Source organism: Salminus brasiliensis, chromosome 21 (genome assembly GCF_030463535.1).
Source record: "Salminus brasiliensis chromosome 21, fSalBra1.hap2, whole genome shotgun sequence".
In the NCBI taxonomy this organism is placed as follows: domain Eukaryota; kingdom Metazoa; phylum Chordata; class Actinopteri; order Characiformes; family Bryconidae; genus Salminus; species Salminus brasiliensis.
In genome coordinates, this window is record NC_132898.1 from 12,059,276 (window position 1) to 12,075,190 (window position 15,915).

Consider the following 15,915-nt stretch of genomic DNA (forward strand, 5'->3'; position numbering starts at 1 on the left):
AATTGATGAAACATTGCAGCCATTTGAGCATTCTCATTGTTACCCACTGTGCATTGCAGCTGCGCTGTCTGGCTTTAAGCAGATCCCCGGTGCAAAAAAATAAGAGAAAGAAGTCTGCTGTAGAACACATATACACATCACTTATTTAATTACTACACATTCCATGATTTGTCCTTTACTTTGGTTAGTATTCAGATACACAGCATTCAGCTTTTATTTATTTATGTTTAACATGAAATCAATAAGGTACAACAATATGGACCAATGCAGATGATCTGCTCTTCCTGAGTACGAGCTGAAATAGCACAGAAATCCAAGTCTGTGTGTGAATCCTGACAATGTACACATAAAAGACATTATCTGCCTAAGTGAACACAATGTCATCTAATATGCCATGTGCAATTAAAAGAGCCACAGGGTGGGGGTGCTCTGGGAGCTCACTGATTGGTGTTTAGCCTGTTAGCCCATCTAAGCAGTTCGGTCCTTCTCCAAGACGATGTGGCAATTCTACAACATCAGCTAACAGACACCCTCGCTAGTTACAGCTGTGCTGAGTAATGGGGGAGAGGAAGGGCCATTCTGCTTAGCCAGACAAAGCGAAGCCAAATATGTTCTTCTGGACTTCCGGACACGGATGGCTAGGGAATCACTGAGGATATAACTAGGGATCGCCTGATGATGGAGCCAACGCTGAGAAAGTTGTATGTGATTGTCTATGTGGCATGTAATTCAAGCTCTGCAAAATTAATGTGCATAAATCCAGTTGAATTTGACCTCAGAATCCAAAATCAAACCACACTTGAAAATGTGTATCCATACACCCCTAATATTGGACCAATTCTCACTAGAGCATACAAGCATAGTTGACCTCTCCTGACCCTGACGGGGCTAAAATGGAAAGTATCTGAAGGCTTTTTGCCTTACTCTGTTTCACTCACTCTGCTCTTCCATTTGCTGCCAACCAGCAGACTCTGCTAATTAGCTCTGCACCTTTTTTCCTCCATTTTCAAAAAAGAAAGGAGGAGGATATAAAAAAAAAGGAAAAAAGTATGATAAAACATCTGACAAATTAGCACAGTGCTCCAAAGGAGGAAAGGAGATCTACAGGGAGAGAGAACTACTTCAATTATGAAAATATTTAATTAATTTAAAAACAAAGACTAGGAGCCCTACAGGAGAAAACGGAGAAACCCATCAGACACACAATTCATTAACAAAGAAACAAAGAGAAAGGGACAACACCTTTTTGGGTATATTCCTATTCAGGAAATCCTAACAATTTTTAAAAATGCCATATTTCCCCACCATATTCATCCATACAATGCTAATGGCAGCTACAGACAGGCCAGTCCAGCTTAAGAGATTTAACAGGGCAGATTCGGAGTTAAAGGCAGATTCCAAGGACCAGGTCTATTTATAGAATGCAGAAATTCATCATGGCTCACCGCCTCTCTCTCTCGGGGCTAAATCACGGCAGCGTCGAGAGGCAGGCCATGCTCGGGCCTTTCCCAGCCTCAATTAATGAAGAGATGGGCGTCCTCCTCAAATGAGCGGAGCTGCTGACTTGTTTAGCTTAATGGAATTCATGCCCTACTGCTGAAGAATTCCAAAATAAATTGTATTCTCAAAACGCGTATGAAGGAAACGAACGTGCTGTGAACCAAAAACAAATATCTTAAATAAAAGAAAGCAATTTACTGACGACAAGAGGGGGAAAAAACAGAAAGGAAAAAAAGAAAGATGTTAAGGAGTCAATGTAAACAAAACGACGGCGCACCGTATGAAAATCAAATCTTATCTACATAACATCACACAACTCAATTCCAAAGTCCGTCAATGCAGCAAGGCGGTAGACCCCTTTATTTTTTTATTACTCTTCTGCACAGTAGAACTTGAGGAGCAGCTAATGATATTTCCAGTTTTTATGGGTTGTTTTTAAAGTTCCTCGGATTCCTCGCAGTTCATAATTTTAACTACGCTGAAAGGGTGACCTCCCCCTAACTGTGCGCATTTCCAGCACCACAGATTTGACAGATCCAAGACAAAAGCGAGGGCACGGCTTATTGGAGGTGATGATCTCAGGCTCTGTATGAGCCAGCAGTCTTCTGGAAAAGCCATATACATTTGCTGCACTTCTCCGCCTCTCTCCAGAGTTATTAAAACACACTCATAAACCTCAGCAGCCCAGGAACCCCACCAGCCCTTCAAAACCATTCCTCTGTTTGAGAGTGTGTTGAACTGCGTGTTTTACTACACAATCGATAACTTAAATGTGACCATCAAATGTTCTAGACCAGTGTTTCTCATTCCTGGAGGCCAATCTGATCTACAGCTTTGAGTACAGTTTCCACCTGTATGAGCATCAGACATGACCAACGTGGCATTAGTGGAGAAAGAGGACACAAGATAAGAGAATTGTTTGCCAATGCTGACAACCAATACATCAAATGCCAACACCCCTACCAAAGAATGCTTTCAGCTACTTTAAGTTGCGCCCACTGCTAACACAGATGTGCAAATGCACACACACAGCTTGCCTAGCCCCTATAGAGAAGTACTGCCAATATCATAGGACTCTCTGGAGCAGATGAACATGAACCTATTGACACCATGCCTAATGCATGTATTGAGCTGTGGAGCAGTGGAACTGTGTTCTCTGGAATAATAGTGTTCCAGCCAATACTTTTGGGATAAGTTGAGGTGGGTGGTGGTCATCCAATATACTGACCTCACTAACACTTTTGTTGCTGTATGCAATTAAATCTTTACAGAAACATTCCAGAATCTAGTGAAAAGTGAACAAATCCTTTTCAGAAAAACATTTTTAGAACACAATTTCTATTCTCCAACATAACAATACTTTTATTTTTTTTACTTTTTAATGTTTTTCTTTAAATATGTTAAATTAAGAAAGTAACCAGTGGGTGTGTTTTAAATGTGCTGCAGTATGTTCTCTGTAGATAATGTGTCTCAAAAATAAAAATATACATATGACCAGAGAGGCCGCAAGTCATCATGTATCCCTCTCAAAGACCTAGTTGGACATATGCAGATTGACTGCAGTCTTGACAATATGACTCAAGCAGGTTTTCCGGGTGCAATCTTGAAACAAGGCTCTATGTACTGGTTTAGACCAGTGACAGGTCAAGGAAGGTTTGAGCATTCACAGCTCTGCATCCAGTATTGACTTTGTTCAACAGACCTCATTATCACAGATGATGAGGCTGAATCAGTCAATGTGAGACAGATGATCCATACTCAGAAACTGTGCTGAAAACTCACCTCTACTCACCACGAGACCAAGAGTAAAGGAAAAGACAGAGACTGAGAATAAACATAAAACTTGTGTTGAGTTTTGTACAGCAAGTCAGCCAAAACTAGCTATTGCTCAGTGTTGGGTGAGTGACTTGACAGGTCAGGTGTAAAAGATGCACTCTTTCAAGTAGATGGTTTTTCAGTTTAAATGAATGGTTTAAGAAGCCCTGTGCAGGCTAGAAGAAAGCTTTTCTGTACAACAATGGAAAGAAGTCAACTTAACGTCCCCTAATTCTCTTGTAAGGGAAGTCCAGAAGGTAGAAATTCTCAGTCGTAGGTAGAAAATGTATTCTCCACTATCTACTTTTTACAATATTTTATTGTCCATAGTGTCAGATAGAGGGGAAAAAAAGTTAATTTCAGAGCCTGATGGAGGTCTTTAACAGTGACAGCAGTGCACCAATATCACAGTCAAATGAAACATGTCTGCAGAGGATGCTGATCTACAACATCAGCCTGTTTTAGCCTCACCTATGTTGGTTTCTTCACTCTGCACAGAAAGCTCTGTGCCTGTGCCAGGTCTACCTGGCGCTCGGCAGAGCTCAGTTCGCTGCCCACCCACTCTGAGCGGGCGCAGGGGCGCGAGTAGGATGGGGCAAGGTGAGGCTGGTGGGCGGGAGACCAGGCGGGAGCTTCCTGACACAGGAGCCGTCTCGCAGCAGGATCAAACCGGCTCGGCATGAATCACCACCACTCCCACCACCAACACGGCCACTTCTGCTGCCACAATTAAAAGCAATCTGGAGAGAGCGAGAGCTGAGAGAAGCTGCCGAGCTAAAAATATTCAAACAAACCACAGAAGCTAATAATCCTGCAGCAGATTTCACATGACTGGATCTGATGTTCTCTGAAGTGACCATATTTTTTAGGCGAATAAATAAATAAATAAGTACTCCAGCGAAAACGGGTGTCCTCCAAATATGTACTGTATCTCACCTACTGAATTATTCAATATCAGAGGAGCGTTTAAAATTTAAATGCTTGCTTAACGGCATAATGATGATCCGGGCTGGAGGAGCAGATGGAAGAAATCGGGCAGAGATGAGGAAATGAAGCGATTTTACATCAAGACTCAAAAAAAAAAAAACCCTGGCAAAACTCAAGCTTGGGCTGAGAGATAGCGGAAGGGAAACACTCTTACCTGAGCCGCCGCCGTCGCAGCCGCCACATTTAAATAACGGCTGCAGGAGGCAGCGGCTTGACTTGTTCAGTTACTTGCGAGCAGGAACACTATCTCCAAAGTAAATAATGCCCAGGAGGGGTTCAGCAGCTACCCAAATCACTTAATAGAAAAATAGCGAAACGCCCCAGGCGCCTATTCCTCTGCTGGCTACCCAATGGTGGAAGCAACCTTTGATCTGTTTAGGTTGCTGGCTATTTGCATTTCATAATGAGATCAAAAAGCTAGGTCCAAGGCCCCTACAGAAGCCAGCGGTGCACACCGGCTTTTTAAATGGCGGCAGATTCAGGCTGGGTAACCACGTTTATCCGTTCGAAAGGTCAACGTCAGCCGCAGCAGTGTTTGTTAAGCAATAAAGCACTCGTGCATTCTTCTTCTCCTTGTTTTCCACATTTTGCGACATGCAGGTGTTGAGACGGTGGGGGAGGGGAGTGGGAAGAGAGAGAGAGAAAAAAAAATGCATGCCAGTAGCAACAACCACCTTGAGTGATCAAACCCAAGAACAAACATTTCCAGCATTTCTAAACCAGTTGAGAACCGCTCAAGATTTTCTTTGGCATACTTGGGCTTGTGGAGAAGTTGTTGGGAGTTCCTCCTGCCACATTTTGGCGTGTTTTCAGACTCAGGTTGTCTGGAAACATTCATGGTGCTGAGATTAGAGTTGTCAGTGTGGGTGTAGCTGTGACCCAAAGAATCCAGTCAGCAATTAGCGCAAAACGTATTACAGGTATTCGGGGGAGGACGGGGTTAAGTGTAAGACACACACACACACACAGTGGGCGATATGAGTGCTAAATGAAAACACACACACAAGTTACTATTATTCCATAGGGGACAGTCTATGGGAAAATCGAAAGTTCTATATCTTCCCAAGTCCAAGGTGTTCTAAAGCATCCTAATTACCTTGATTCACTGGGAACAGCTGTTTTAATCAACTAAACAGGCGTTAAACAGCAGCTCTCTGCAGTGGGTTTGTGGACAATTATGGCTAAGACAAAGGAGATCACTAAGGACCTGCGGCTGCTCACAAGTAAGGAAAGGGCTATAAGGCCATATCTCAGAGGACGTGGTCAGAAGCCAAAAGTGACAACTGTGCTGGACAGGAGGATAGTGAGAGGTGAAAGAATCCAAGAATCACCACCAAGGCAATCCTGGTGAATCTGGTGGCAATGTCTCAAGACAGACAGTCCAACAGACACTACTCACTGCTGGGTTCCATGCACGCAGACCAATGAGAACGTCACTTCTCCAGAAAAGGCATGCAAAAGCCTACTTGGCCTTTAAACATGCTCATCTGGACAAAACAAGGCAACGTTCTGGTCTTCTGTTTTATGGTCAGATGAAACAAAAAATGTACAGTTTGGCCACAATGATGTATCCTTCATTTGGCGTAAAAAAAGAAGAAGCCTAAGAACACCATCCAGACTGTCAAACATGGTGGTGGGAACAGAAAGATTTGGGGGTGCTTTTCAGCCAATGGACCAGGGAACCTAATCACAGTAAACAGCATAATGAAAAAAGAGCAATACATCAAGATTCTCAACCTCCTCAGGCAGTCTGCAGAGAAACTTGGCCTTGGGCACCAGTGGACATTTCAGCACGACAACAACCCAAAACACACCGCAAAAGTGGTGAAGAAATGGTTAGCGGACAAAAACATTATTGCAATGGCCCAGCCAGAGTCCTGACTTGAATCCAACTGAAGATTTATGGAGGGAGCTAAAAATCAGGGTGATTGCAAGAAAATCCTCCAACCTGAAAAAGTTGGAGCTCATTGCTAAAGATGAATGGGCAAAAATACCAGTGGATACCAAGGCTTTTCTACAGAAAAGGAGAAGGGTATGACTCATTTTGGAAATTTTTTGGCCACTTTTTGTTCAAACATAAATAACAGCTGAGAAATATTTTCCCCACAATAATGCTTTCTGAAAGACATAAAAAGTAACTAAGTCAAAATTTGTCTTCACTGTGTGGTTACTATACAATGTACACACACGGACACACAGACACGGACACACAGACACGGACACACAGACACGGACACACAGACACGGACACACGGACACGGACACACGGACACGGACACTACTCAGAAAAACAAACGCAACTTAGCACCTAACACGCGCACACGTTTGACAGCAGCTCCTTTCCGGTCTTAAAGCACTCGTTTACACTGGCATCATCTGCAGGCACACACATCTGCCGCAGCTTCACGTTTCCAGAGTGCCTGATCAGATTACGACTTGCACCGCAGCGGGATTATGAACGTGTTTTGCAAACAGAGATTTTAAATCTCTCCGGATAACAAGAGCTTTTACATGGCCCCGGTCCGCGATAATCCGCTAACATCCATACATTTAAAGCCTTTAAACTCAGGTTTAGACTTGTTGCAGAGCGGCTTCGGTGTTGAGATCCAAATACACTCAGGATTGCAAGTAGGGCCGCACATATTACCAATGACGAGGATGAAACAGTAATGTAACAATTGCTCTGTATTTTATTTTGACCCTAATAATTCACTTTTGTTGGACTACATGAATATCATGAAGCATCAAAACACCCCTAGAAACTCTGGAGCGGACACAGGAAAAACCACTGTAACGGCACACAACATATTGCACACTTGTGCGATATACTGCCAATGCCACCAAATGCTGATATCAATATTAATAAAACATCATAGGCCAAACTGTTACAGAAACACCCCCCGGTAGATACTGCTAAGGCTTGCACTAGCCTGTGTGAAACTCATCAACGCAGACGCAATCACTGCAGCAAACGTCTCGTCTGTGACAAGCGGAACAGACAGGTGAGTGAGTGAGCCTCTCAACCTGAGAGAGGCCAAATTAATCTCATTTGCATCCTCATTTGCGACAACTACAGTAAGGCATTTGGCACACAGAAGCTTACAGATCAACAGGATGGAAGGCTTCAAGGAAAGAAAAAAAATCCAGATTCATATAGGAAAATTAATGTCATACTGTATAAAAACAGAGGATGGCACTGTGCTCTTCTCCTTTGAAATGAAGAATATGAAATGCATGGGCCTCTACATCGATTTATGTGTCATTTCCAGCTGCTGAAGAATAGAGCTCTTTCTTTTTTCTTTTAATGCAATTCCTGAAAAAGTTGCTCAGCTCTAGCTTCCTCAAGCAGAAAGCCTCGTTTAGGATCTTGGGATCGCAGAAGCAACAGAAAGAGTGTGGTTTCGAAAATTCATCAAAACCCGCTCTGGAGCGATTAAGAGGATGTAATAAAGCTCTATCCAAGGAATCTAATTGCATGCTCACGGACGTACACGGAGCATATCCCCACTCCCCGCTAATACTGCATTAATAATTTTTGACCTTGATGAATTATCTTTTCTTATTGACAGCACTTATTGATATTTCTTAAAAGCGGCAGCTAATGGAGTTCTATTGAGATGATTAAATGAGTTGCCGTGGTGTCCGGATTAGCCCGGATAGCTCATCTCTCTTCAGCACAGCCTGCATTATCATAGAGAACAGACGCGTGCGTGCGTTGGGTCGTAAATTCTTGCCGCCGACATCTCCAGGGGAACGGTGCAGCGGTGACTGCACCCCGACCTACATTCACCCCACACACACACACACACACACACACACACACACGCTAACTATATATATATATATATATATATATATATATATATGTGCAAAAATACAAACAGCGAACAAAGGCTTCCTTAAAGCATATAAGGGGTTTAGAATAGAGCAGGTGAGATTCTGTCACGAAAGCTCGTTCAGTTCTTATATCATTCTTTTTACACCCATCCTATCACACTATTTCCATACAATACAGCCTCGATTCAGTGTGAACATACCCTTTTTCCTTCCCTCTCCACCAGAGAGACACACACTCTCTCTCTCTCACATTACACACGCAGACACCATAGCGGCTCAGTCTGCCTCACACTGTGCATCTAAAAGCGAAAAAAAACCTTCAGAGAGACCGACTGGCACGTCTTTTTTTCTCTTTGATTTCAGCAGCCACCTTGGGTAAATACCACAGCTACTTCTACATACAGAATGATATGCAAAAAAAAAGAAAAAAAAAAAAGAAAAAAAAAAAAGAAAAAAAGGGGGGTGGGGGGAGTCCCAGCTCCCGTCTTTTTTGCATTCGCCAATTCATGATACTAATATCTGAAATGGAACTACAGAATAAAGTTCATCACCTGATGAAACATTAATTAACGTCTATAGAAATCTACCATCTAAAAACATATGCAGCTGACCAAATTAGGTTAACAGAGCAGGATGTAGTTGCCCTTTCACAGTTTAATATGATTTCAATATCATCATCATTTGCATGCATATGTATACACTTACAATACACTATATCCAGAAGGAATGTGGCAATTAGTGTTCATCAATAAGAGACATAAAAACCTATTAGTAGCATTGCCTTCAATCTCCACTAAGGTTACACACAAATGCTAGGTGCTTCTCTGGTCGAGGTTACATTCCAGCAAAAACGTTCCCAGTGAAAGCTGCTCAAGTCAGGGCGGTAGCCTTGCACAGCGCTTTTCCTGCAAATATAAAAATGCTGAAATCCATTTGTTGTGTCAGATCACAACGCAGGCCGGGGACAAAAAGAACAGGTGGATGTCACAAAAGGCATTAAAGTGGCAGATAGAAATTTAACTCTTAAGGTACTATGTTGAGAGCGTCTGAACGTATGCCGACCACAGAAAGAAGGGAAGAATAAAAAATTTAAAAAAAACAGGAGCAAATGGATACCTCAATGTTTCAATCTGGCAGCATAAATCTCAGAGAGCATTAATATCTCCCTGATCCCAAACACACCTCTTGGAAATTACAAGCTTTTTTCCCACAAACACAACGTGACTGCATTTAGAAAACCTCCCTCACAAAGGCAAACTGAAATAAAGCACTCGGAAAGGGGACATCCCTAACCTTAATGTTACAGATAGACCGTCCTGCATTTTTAGGACCGATACAGATTGCCGACTGTCTTTCAGTGTGATTTGTTGATAACGATCGAGGAAGCGGGGATAGACGCTACATCAACCTTTCCAGGCATTACTGTGTAAAACGTTGGAACGACGTACTTCACTTTTTGGAATCAACCACAGTTGAAACACTGTGGAACTGAGAAAGTCCGTGAACTGCTGAACAGAACTGCAATGTGGAGCTCAAAGTGCAAACACAACCAGAAAAGGGCTGCCTGTCTAGCGCTAAAACACAATCACTACAGACACGATTGTGTAAGTGTTTCGACTGTTGCTGCTGTACTTTTGGCCATGGTTAAATGTGGTCTGCACTGGTTGCGGTGTTGTGTGGTAAGTGATGTTAACCAACTCTGCTGTGTTCTGATACTCACTGTACTGGGCTCAGTGTGCTTCCAGTTAGTGGTGTTAAAAGTCTTTACTCTATTTCCCCCACAAGACATGTTACTTATACATAACAAATATGTGAGTTTGAATCAGATAAACGGTAAAAATCCTTAACTAGAGAATATGTGCTGATTGGCTCTCATGATCGGCTAATTAGAGAAATATCAGCCAATCGCATATTTTGGCTAAAAATCAGCTGATATAGATGCATCTCTTGTTACTGTTGCCACCTCAATTACTACAGTTAGCGGCAGTTATATTAGGAAGCAAAATAATCATATGACAATGAGCACAAACTATGTAAATACATAAAAAGAATTAAGTTCACAGTCTAGCAGGAGAAAAAAGTGTGTGGCTTGTTTAGTGAAGGATGTGACGTCAGTCTCCAGAACACACAGACAGAAGTTTATTATTTACATGGAGAAATTCACTCAAAAACCACAACATTCAAAAAGCACAGCAGCAGCTTTCAACATGACTGTTACAGGGCAATAATCTCCACAGATGGAGGCGGGTCAGTGTGATGTCTTCAAGATGATTGACTATAATATGAAACAAGGACTTTTTTTCCTGTTCTCCGCTTTGTCAGGTATGACGACAATGCATAAAGAATCACTGCTACAAGTTTTTGCCATAGGACTCACTGGCTTGGAGGACAGAGTAATTTTCAAAACCCTAAACGCTTCCAAAGTTTCTTTTTTATAAGGGCAACTTTAAAAACCGTATGCATGGAGTGTGGTGACTGAGAAGCTTTCAAAAATAATCTTCACAAGCAACTGCATGCGGCACCGGCAAACAGAATAAAGGATTTAATTTAAGTTTTAGAAGCAGTGTTTATCAAATGAGTGAAAAATGTAAATAAAATAACTCAAAAAATAACTAAAATAAATGATGTGGTTGATCGTTGAATTTCCATAGGCTTGTAGAACTGTACATAGATGGATGTAAACATCTGCTTCACAGAAAAAAAGAAAAAGGAGACGGAGTGAAAACATGCTCGCACACGCACGCACCATGTCTCTGACGGATATGAACCGCATACATCTTGTCTTGACTGCAATAAAGCCGTGGTACCAATTCTATTGGCAATAAATGTCAGCTGATTGGAAAGCTCATTCTAATATCAATTTCCATCTCCGCTCTTTAAAAGGCAATCAGCTTGGCTTCATCTCTGTATATCATATGCTCCTTGAGATGATGACACAGCAATGGCTCTCTCGCACATAATGGACTTGTATCAAGGCATCTGGCATGAATAATACAATCCATGAATAGGAGATTTTGTCTACGGCTTGTTCGGCTAGGTCTGCTGCCTCTCTGAATATCAACACTCTCCATGCTCACATTTCTGTCTGAAAAACAGCCTCTATTTTCTCCCCTCTCTCTCTCCCTTTCTCTTTTTAAAGACACAAGAGACTTGTGTCAAATATTAATGCTTCTAACCAGATCAGAGCACTTTTCCTTCACGAAAAATGAAAGTGATGCTTGTGAATCATTTTTCTACCTTTACATTTGCAAAATAATCCTCAGCAAAAACAACTTGACAGCATAAGAAACGAGAATAATTTCACACATTAACCTTGGCCGTCTCCCCCTGCCTGAATTCAGGGCTGATTTGGTACACTGATTGAATTTAAGTGGAGGGGAATGTCACTTGCATGCATGCAAATGGGTCTGACGGGCAGAAAGCAAATAAAGACAAATAATTGACTCAGAACTGGCTGCTTGAAGGGGTGCAGAGTATATTTACCCTTACAATATTAATCAACAAAAATAGTAAATAATAATAACAACTATTTATTACTATTATTATAGTAATAGTATAGTAATTCAGTGTTTTTTTTTAAAACCCACTGAAATGGAGCATAGTGAATAACATCACAACCACACTCATGACCGAAGTTTTATTCCTTAAACACCATGAACACACTACTGGTATAATTGTTACTACTAGCATCTCTATACCAAGAGAGGGTCTTAGAGAGGGTTAGATCTCCAATGTTTAATGGCATCTCTATGGCTATGGCTCTAAAAAAATAAAATAAATAAAAAAAATAAAAAATATGTCATAATCATTAAAAAATGACTAAATAATAATAAGAATCAGTCTACTTTCTGTTTAACCACAAACTTCTCAGAACCACCGGCTGGTTCCTGCCCCCATCATTATATCATTATTTATGCAAAGCCTGGTCTTCAGACACTTCAGCACTGTAAATATTCACCCAGAAGAAATAGCATTTTCTAAACAATATGGTTTTATGGGTTGTTTCCATTAAATTAAGAATAATACATTATGGGCATTCACAAATGGTTTCCCATTCTAAACAGTCATTATTCTCTGAACAGCAGCCATTATAGTGATGAAAACAAGAGAAGCTTTACCAAAGTGTTAAAAAGTACACAGTTGCTATTACATATCTAAGTTAAACAAGTGGGAATATGCAACATGGCAAAAGCACAAAATAGGAGTTTTCTATCATAGGTTCTAAAAGGCCAATGTGCTTATTTAGTAAACAGCGCCAGTCCCTTCTTATTGCCAAAATAGAATTTGCGCAAAAAATAAGTAAATCTGTCGTGTACTGTGAATCTGTTTAAATGCAGCACTGCACTTCTGATTCAGCTCCAGGGCAAGATATTTGCAACTCTGCTGCAACTTTCAATAACAACAAGATGGTACTTATAACTTTAGTGATCAGCATCTGCCCAGAAATTCCATATCAGTGCATCCCTATCTGCATGCACTCTCATTCTTACCTTCCAGCCGCTGCCTGCCTCCCTGTAGTAGGGGAAATTGTCACAGATCCATTGGTAGATTTCGCTCAGGGTCATTTTCTTCTTTGGCGAGCTGTTGATGGCGAAGGTGATGAGGCTGGCGTAACTGTAAGGAGGTTTTCCGTCCTTGTGCTGCTGGACCTCCTCTTGATCCAGAGTGGTGTTGGGGTCCAGAAGGGCGCTCTTCTTGGCCATGCCGGGCCCATGTGCATTCTGGGCATCCGCCTTCTGGATGGCTGCCCGCATGGTCAGCTGCGGCAGCCAGTCCATGGAGGTCAAACTGCTCTCCAGCTCTGAGGTCATGGCGGCAGCTTGGTGGGGGTGGTGGGGGGGATGGAGTTCAGCTGAGGTGTGCGTCGGAGCCCAAGCGCCTCAACAGCTCTCAATCAAACCTGCAAGAACACAGACATAGGGGATGTTAAGTTCACTGCACAAGAGAGAAAACATCACTCTAAACCCTCCATAGTTAAAGTGAGAAGGAAAAAATTTAATTGCACAATTACATTTTTTCTTAATAATCGAATTGCCAAGCACTGAATACTGTCTGTATTTTTGGTCAACAAAGTATATTTCTGGTTACATTCGGCCAGATAATTTGGGGTACGTGTACAGTAATGTATACAATTTTGTAAATTGTTATAATCCAAATTTAAAAATAAAAAAATAAAAATAAATACTAACCCAAACCTCTAAGATTACAATAAAACATTTAGGCCAGCTCTGGAAATAACTGGTGTCGGAACATAAACCTGCAGTCACACTGGTCCTTTGCAGATATGACTGAGCACCCCAGTATCAGAATGATGAGGGGAGGCTTGTCTCCTTTAGCAAAAAAGGTCTTTTAGCAAACGTCTGTGATGCAATGATTCATTCCTAATTATCTTCCCATAGAATATTTTTCTGATAAAAAAAAAGAAAATAAGAATAAGAAACTTCTGATGAGCAACAGAAAATACCTAAAGAAGGCACTGAAAAAACTTGAATCAATAGACTGACTACATTTTACAAGCTTTGAATACTGAGTGTTTTTGAAGTACAGAAGTACCTGAATTACTTGTTTCAAAACGTGAGGTTATGTGAATGCCTGATGGGACTTTATGATGAATTTATAAGTAAATTAGCTGTAATTATTTTTTATTAGTAACATTTTACATTAAAACAAAAATATTCTATTGTACTTTTATTTTGATATTGACTAAAGACATATTTTAAATACTTATAAAAATAAATAGATACCAACAAGTCCTAGAGTGGTCAAATTATTCAAGCCATCCTCATCATCAATATCTAAAAAAAAAAAAAAAAATTCCACCACCAAACTGAATGATCAACTACGTTTGGTTTAAGGGCAGAAATTGCATAAACATCACTTTGCAGCCTTTTTAATTAGCACATTCTAGAAAGAAGTGCTAATCTGGACACACATGCGCGCAACCAAGGCAAAAGAAGCAAGGCCGTCTGGCCTACCTCTGGCCCGCACACTTCAGCACGCTGACTCACACCGCTGTAATCTGAGACGCAAACTGAGTAAATGCTGGGGAATTGTTTTCACAACTGCCAGCCAAATGGAGGAATGGCTCACGAGGAATTCTGATTCTCCTGAGGGTAGTAACCCTCTCCTTTCCCTTCCCTCTCTTCTTCTCTTCCAGAGCCTCAATCCACCTCTGACTGGGCTGTAAACAAGGCACAGAATTGTCATCATGCCGAGCACGGCGTCCACTGGCGCTCGTTCCAGCCTGTGGCTGCACCCTACACCCACAAACAACCTTGTGTTTTGGGCACCATGCCCTATGCACTCTTAAAATAGCAGCTTGAGCGGGAGGCCCGTCAAAGGCATAGCTAGGTGCACAGTCAGGCAGCGTGATCAAAACTCGCTCACTAGAAACTCTTATCGGAGAGAAGACAACAAGGCTAGTAGAGGGAAAAAAAGCCACCAGGGAGGGAATATCCCGTGTAATATTCCAACAATCCCAATGTAAAAATACCTCTAAATCCTCAGGGGACCTCTGTGAGACATTCGCATTGAAATTTCTCCACAATGGAAGACAGTGAATGTGAAATTGAGGTAAGCCACTGAAACCTGATAAATGAGATTGCTATGACAGACACACAGTTTTTTTTTCCTGCCTTCCCAACACAGTCATTTTTATAAAGGTGAGTCATGACCCTCTAATTTAAAAGATGTTTCATGGAAAAGATGAGGACCACAAGCCTCTAAAACCTTTCTGAAATAGCCATTGGACATTTGTTAATTAAATCAAAATCATGCACAATGCATGTATACTTTATTTGGCTTCTTGCAGACATGCAGAGAAATTCATCATATCCATAACTAAAGGAAAAGAGTCCAAGGACAGGAGTCCGGAACGGTCAGCAACACAGGCAAGACAGAAGTGCAAAAAACCCTGAACTCAACTTCATTGCCAACTGATTCTTATTATCTTTGGAAAACTCTGAATTATTTGAGATTAGGGATTCCAACCACCCTCCAACACTCCAAGGCCTTCAACACAAAGAAACTGTTATTATAAAACTATTACTGCTAACACACCAGGCAGTATGTCACAAAGCAGGATTTCTCAGTCAAGCACAAAAGTCAAGCCTGTCCAATAAGAATGTCTCTCAGCTCTGTTTCTAGACACTGGGCTCAAGTTTTCTGGCTAAACTAAGAAATCCTGCATTGTGAAATACCTTGCTTCAAGGCTAAAGTCCAATCTTTTACATTTAAAATTCAACACGCTTTAAAACCTTTTTAAGGCGTCCATGAAGGGAAAGCTATAGAATTATTACCACTCAACAACACACACAAACTTAAATAAGACATGCTAATTACTGGCTAGAATTCATAAATATGCATGTATGCATGCGCTTTTACTGTGTACGACTTCATCAGTTCCTCTAGCTGTTCATAAATGGCCATTTTCTGATCAAAGAGCCACTGTCAGCTGAATATTTGGCAGGCTGTTCTGATTTAGTTTCATAAATGTGATGGCCCTTTCTAACCAAGTCTTCAGGCATCATTTAGAATTTTACAACTCTAATAGCAATGTTAGGACTTCATTAGACTTGGTAAAGACCCACTGGAACCATGTGCTTACTCTCAGATGGCCCAATTTTCTAAAGTAATACATTAGCAGAGAACCAGGACTTGATCAGATGAAACCTGAGAGCGATAGCTCAGTGTTTAACTTGGTAGCAGTTAGATGCCCCACCCTTCAATAAAGAGAATTATTGAATAACCTTACTGGCAATTGGGGAAACAAAATGC

At 41.3% G+C, this 15,915-nt stretch overlaps 1 protein-coding gene across 2 annotated transcripts in view; it reads right to left on the reverse strand.

Moving 5' to 3' along the window:
- foxj3 (forkhead box J3) overlaps positions 1 to 15,915 on the reverse strand; it is a 111,436-nt gene that overhangs the window by 60,403 nt on the left and 35,118 nt on the right. For both annotated transcript variants that reach the window (XM_072665682.1, XM_072665683.1), the window contains one exon: positions 12,630 to 13,039. In XM_072665682.1, coding sequence (XP_072521783.1) covers positions 12,630 to 12,950 — 321 coding nt within the window. In that variant the 5' untranslated portion in view covers positions 12,951 to 13,039. The remainder of the gene's footprint in view (positions 1 to 12,629; positions 13,040 to 15,915) is intronic.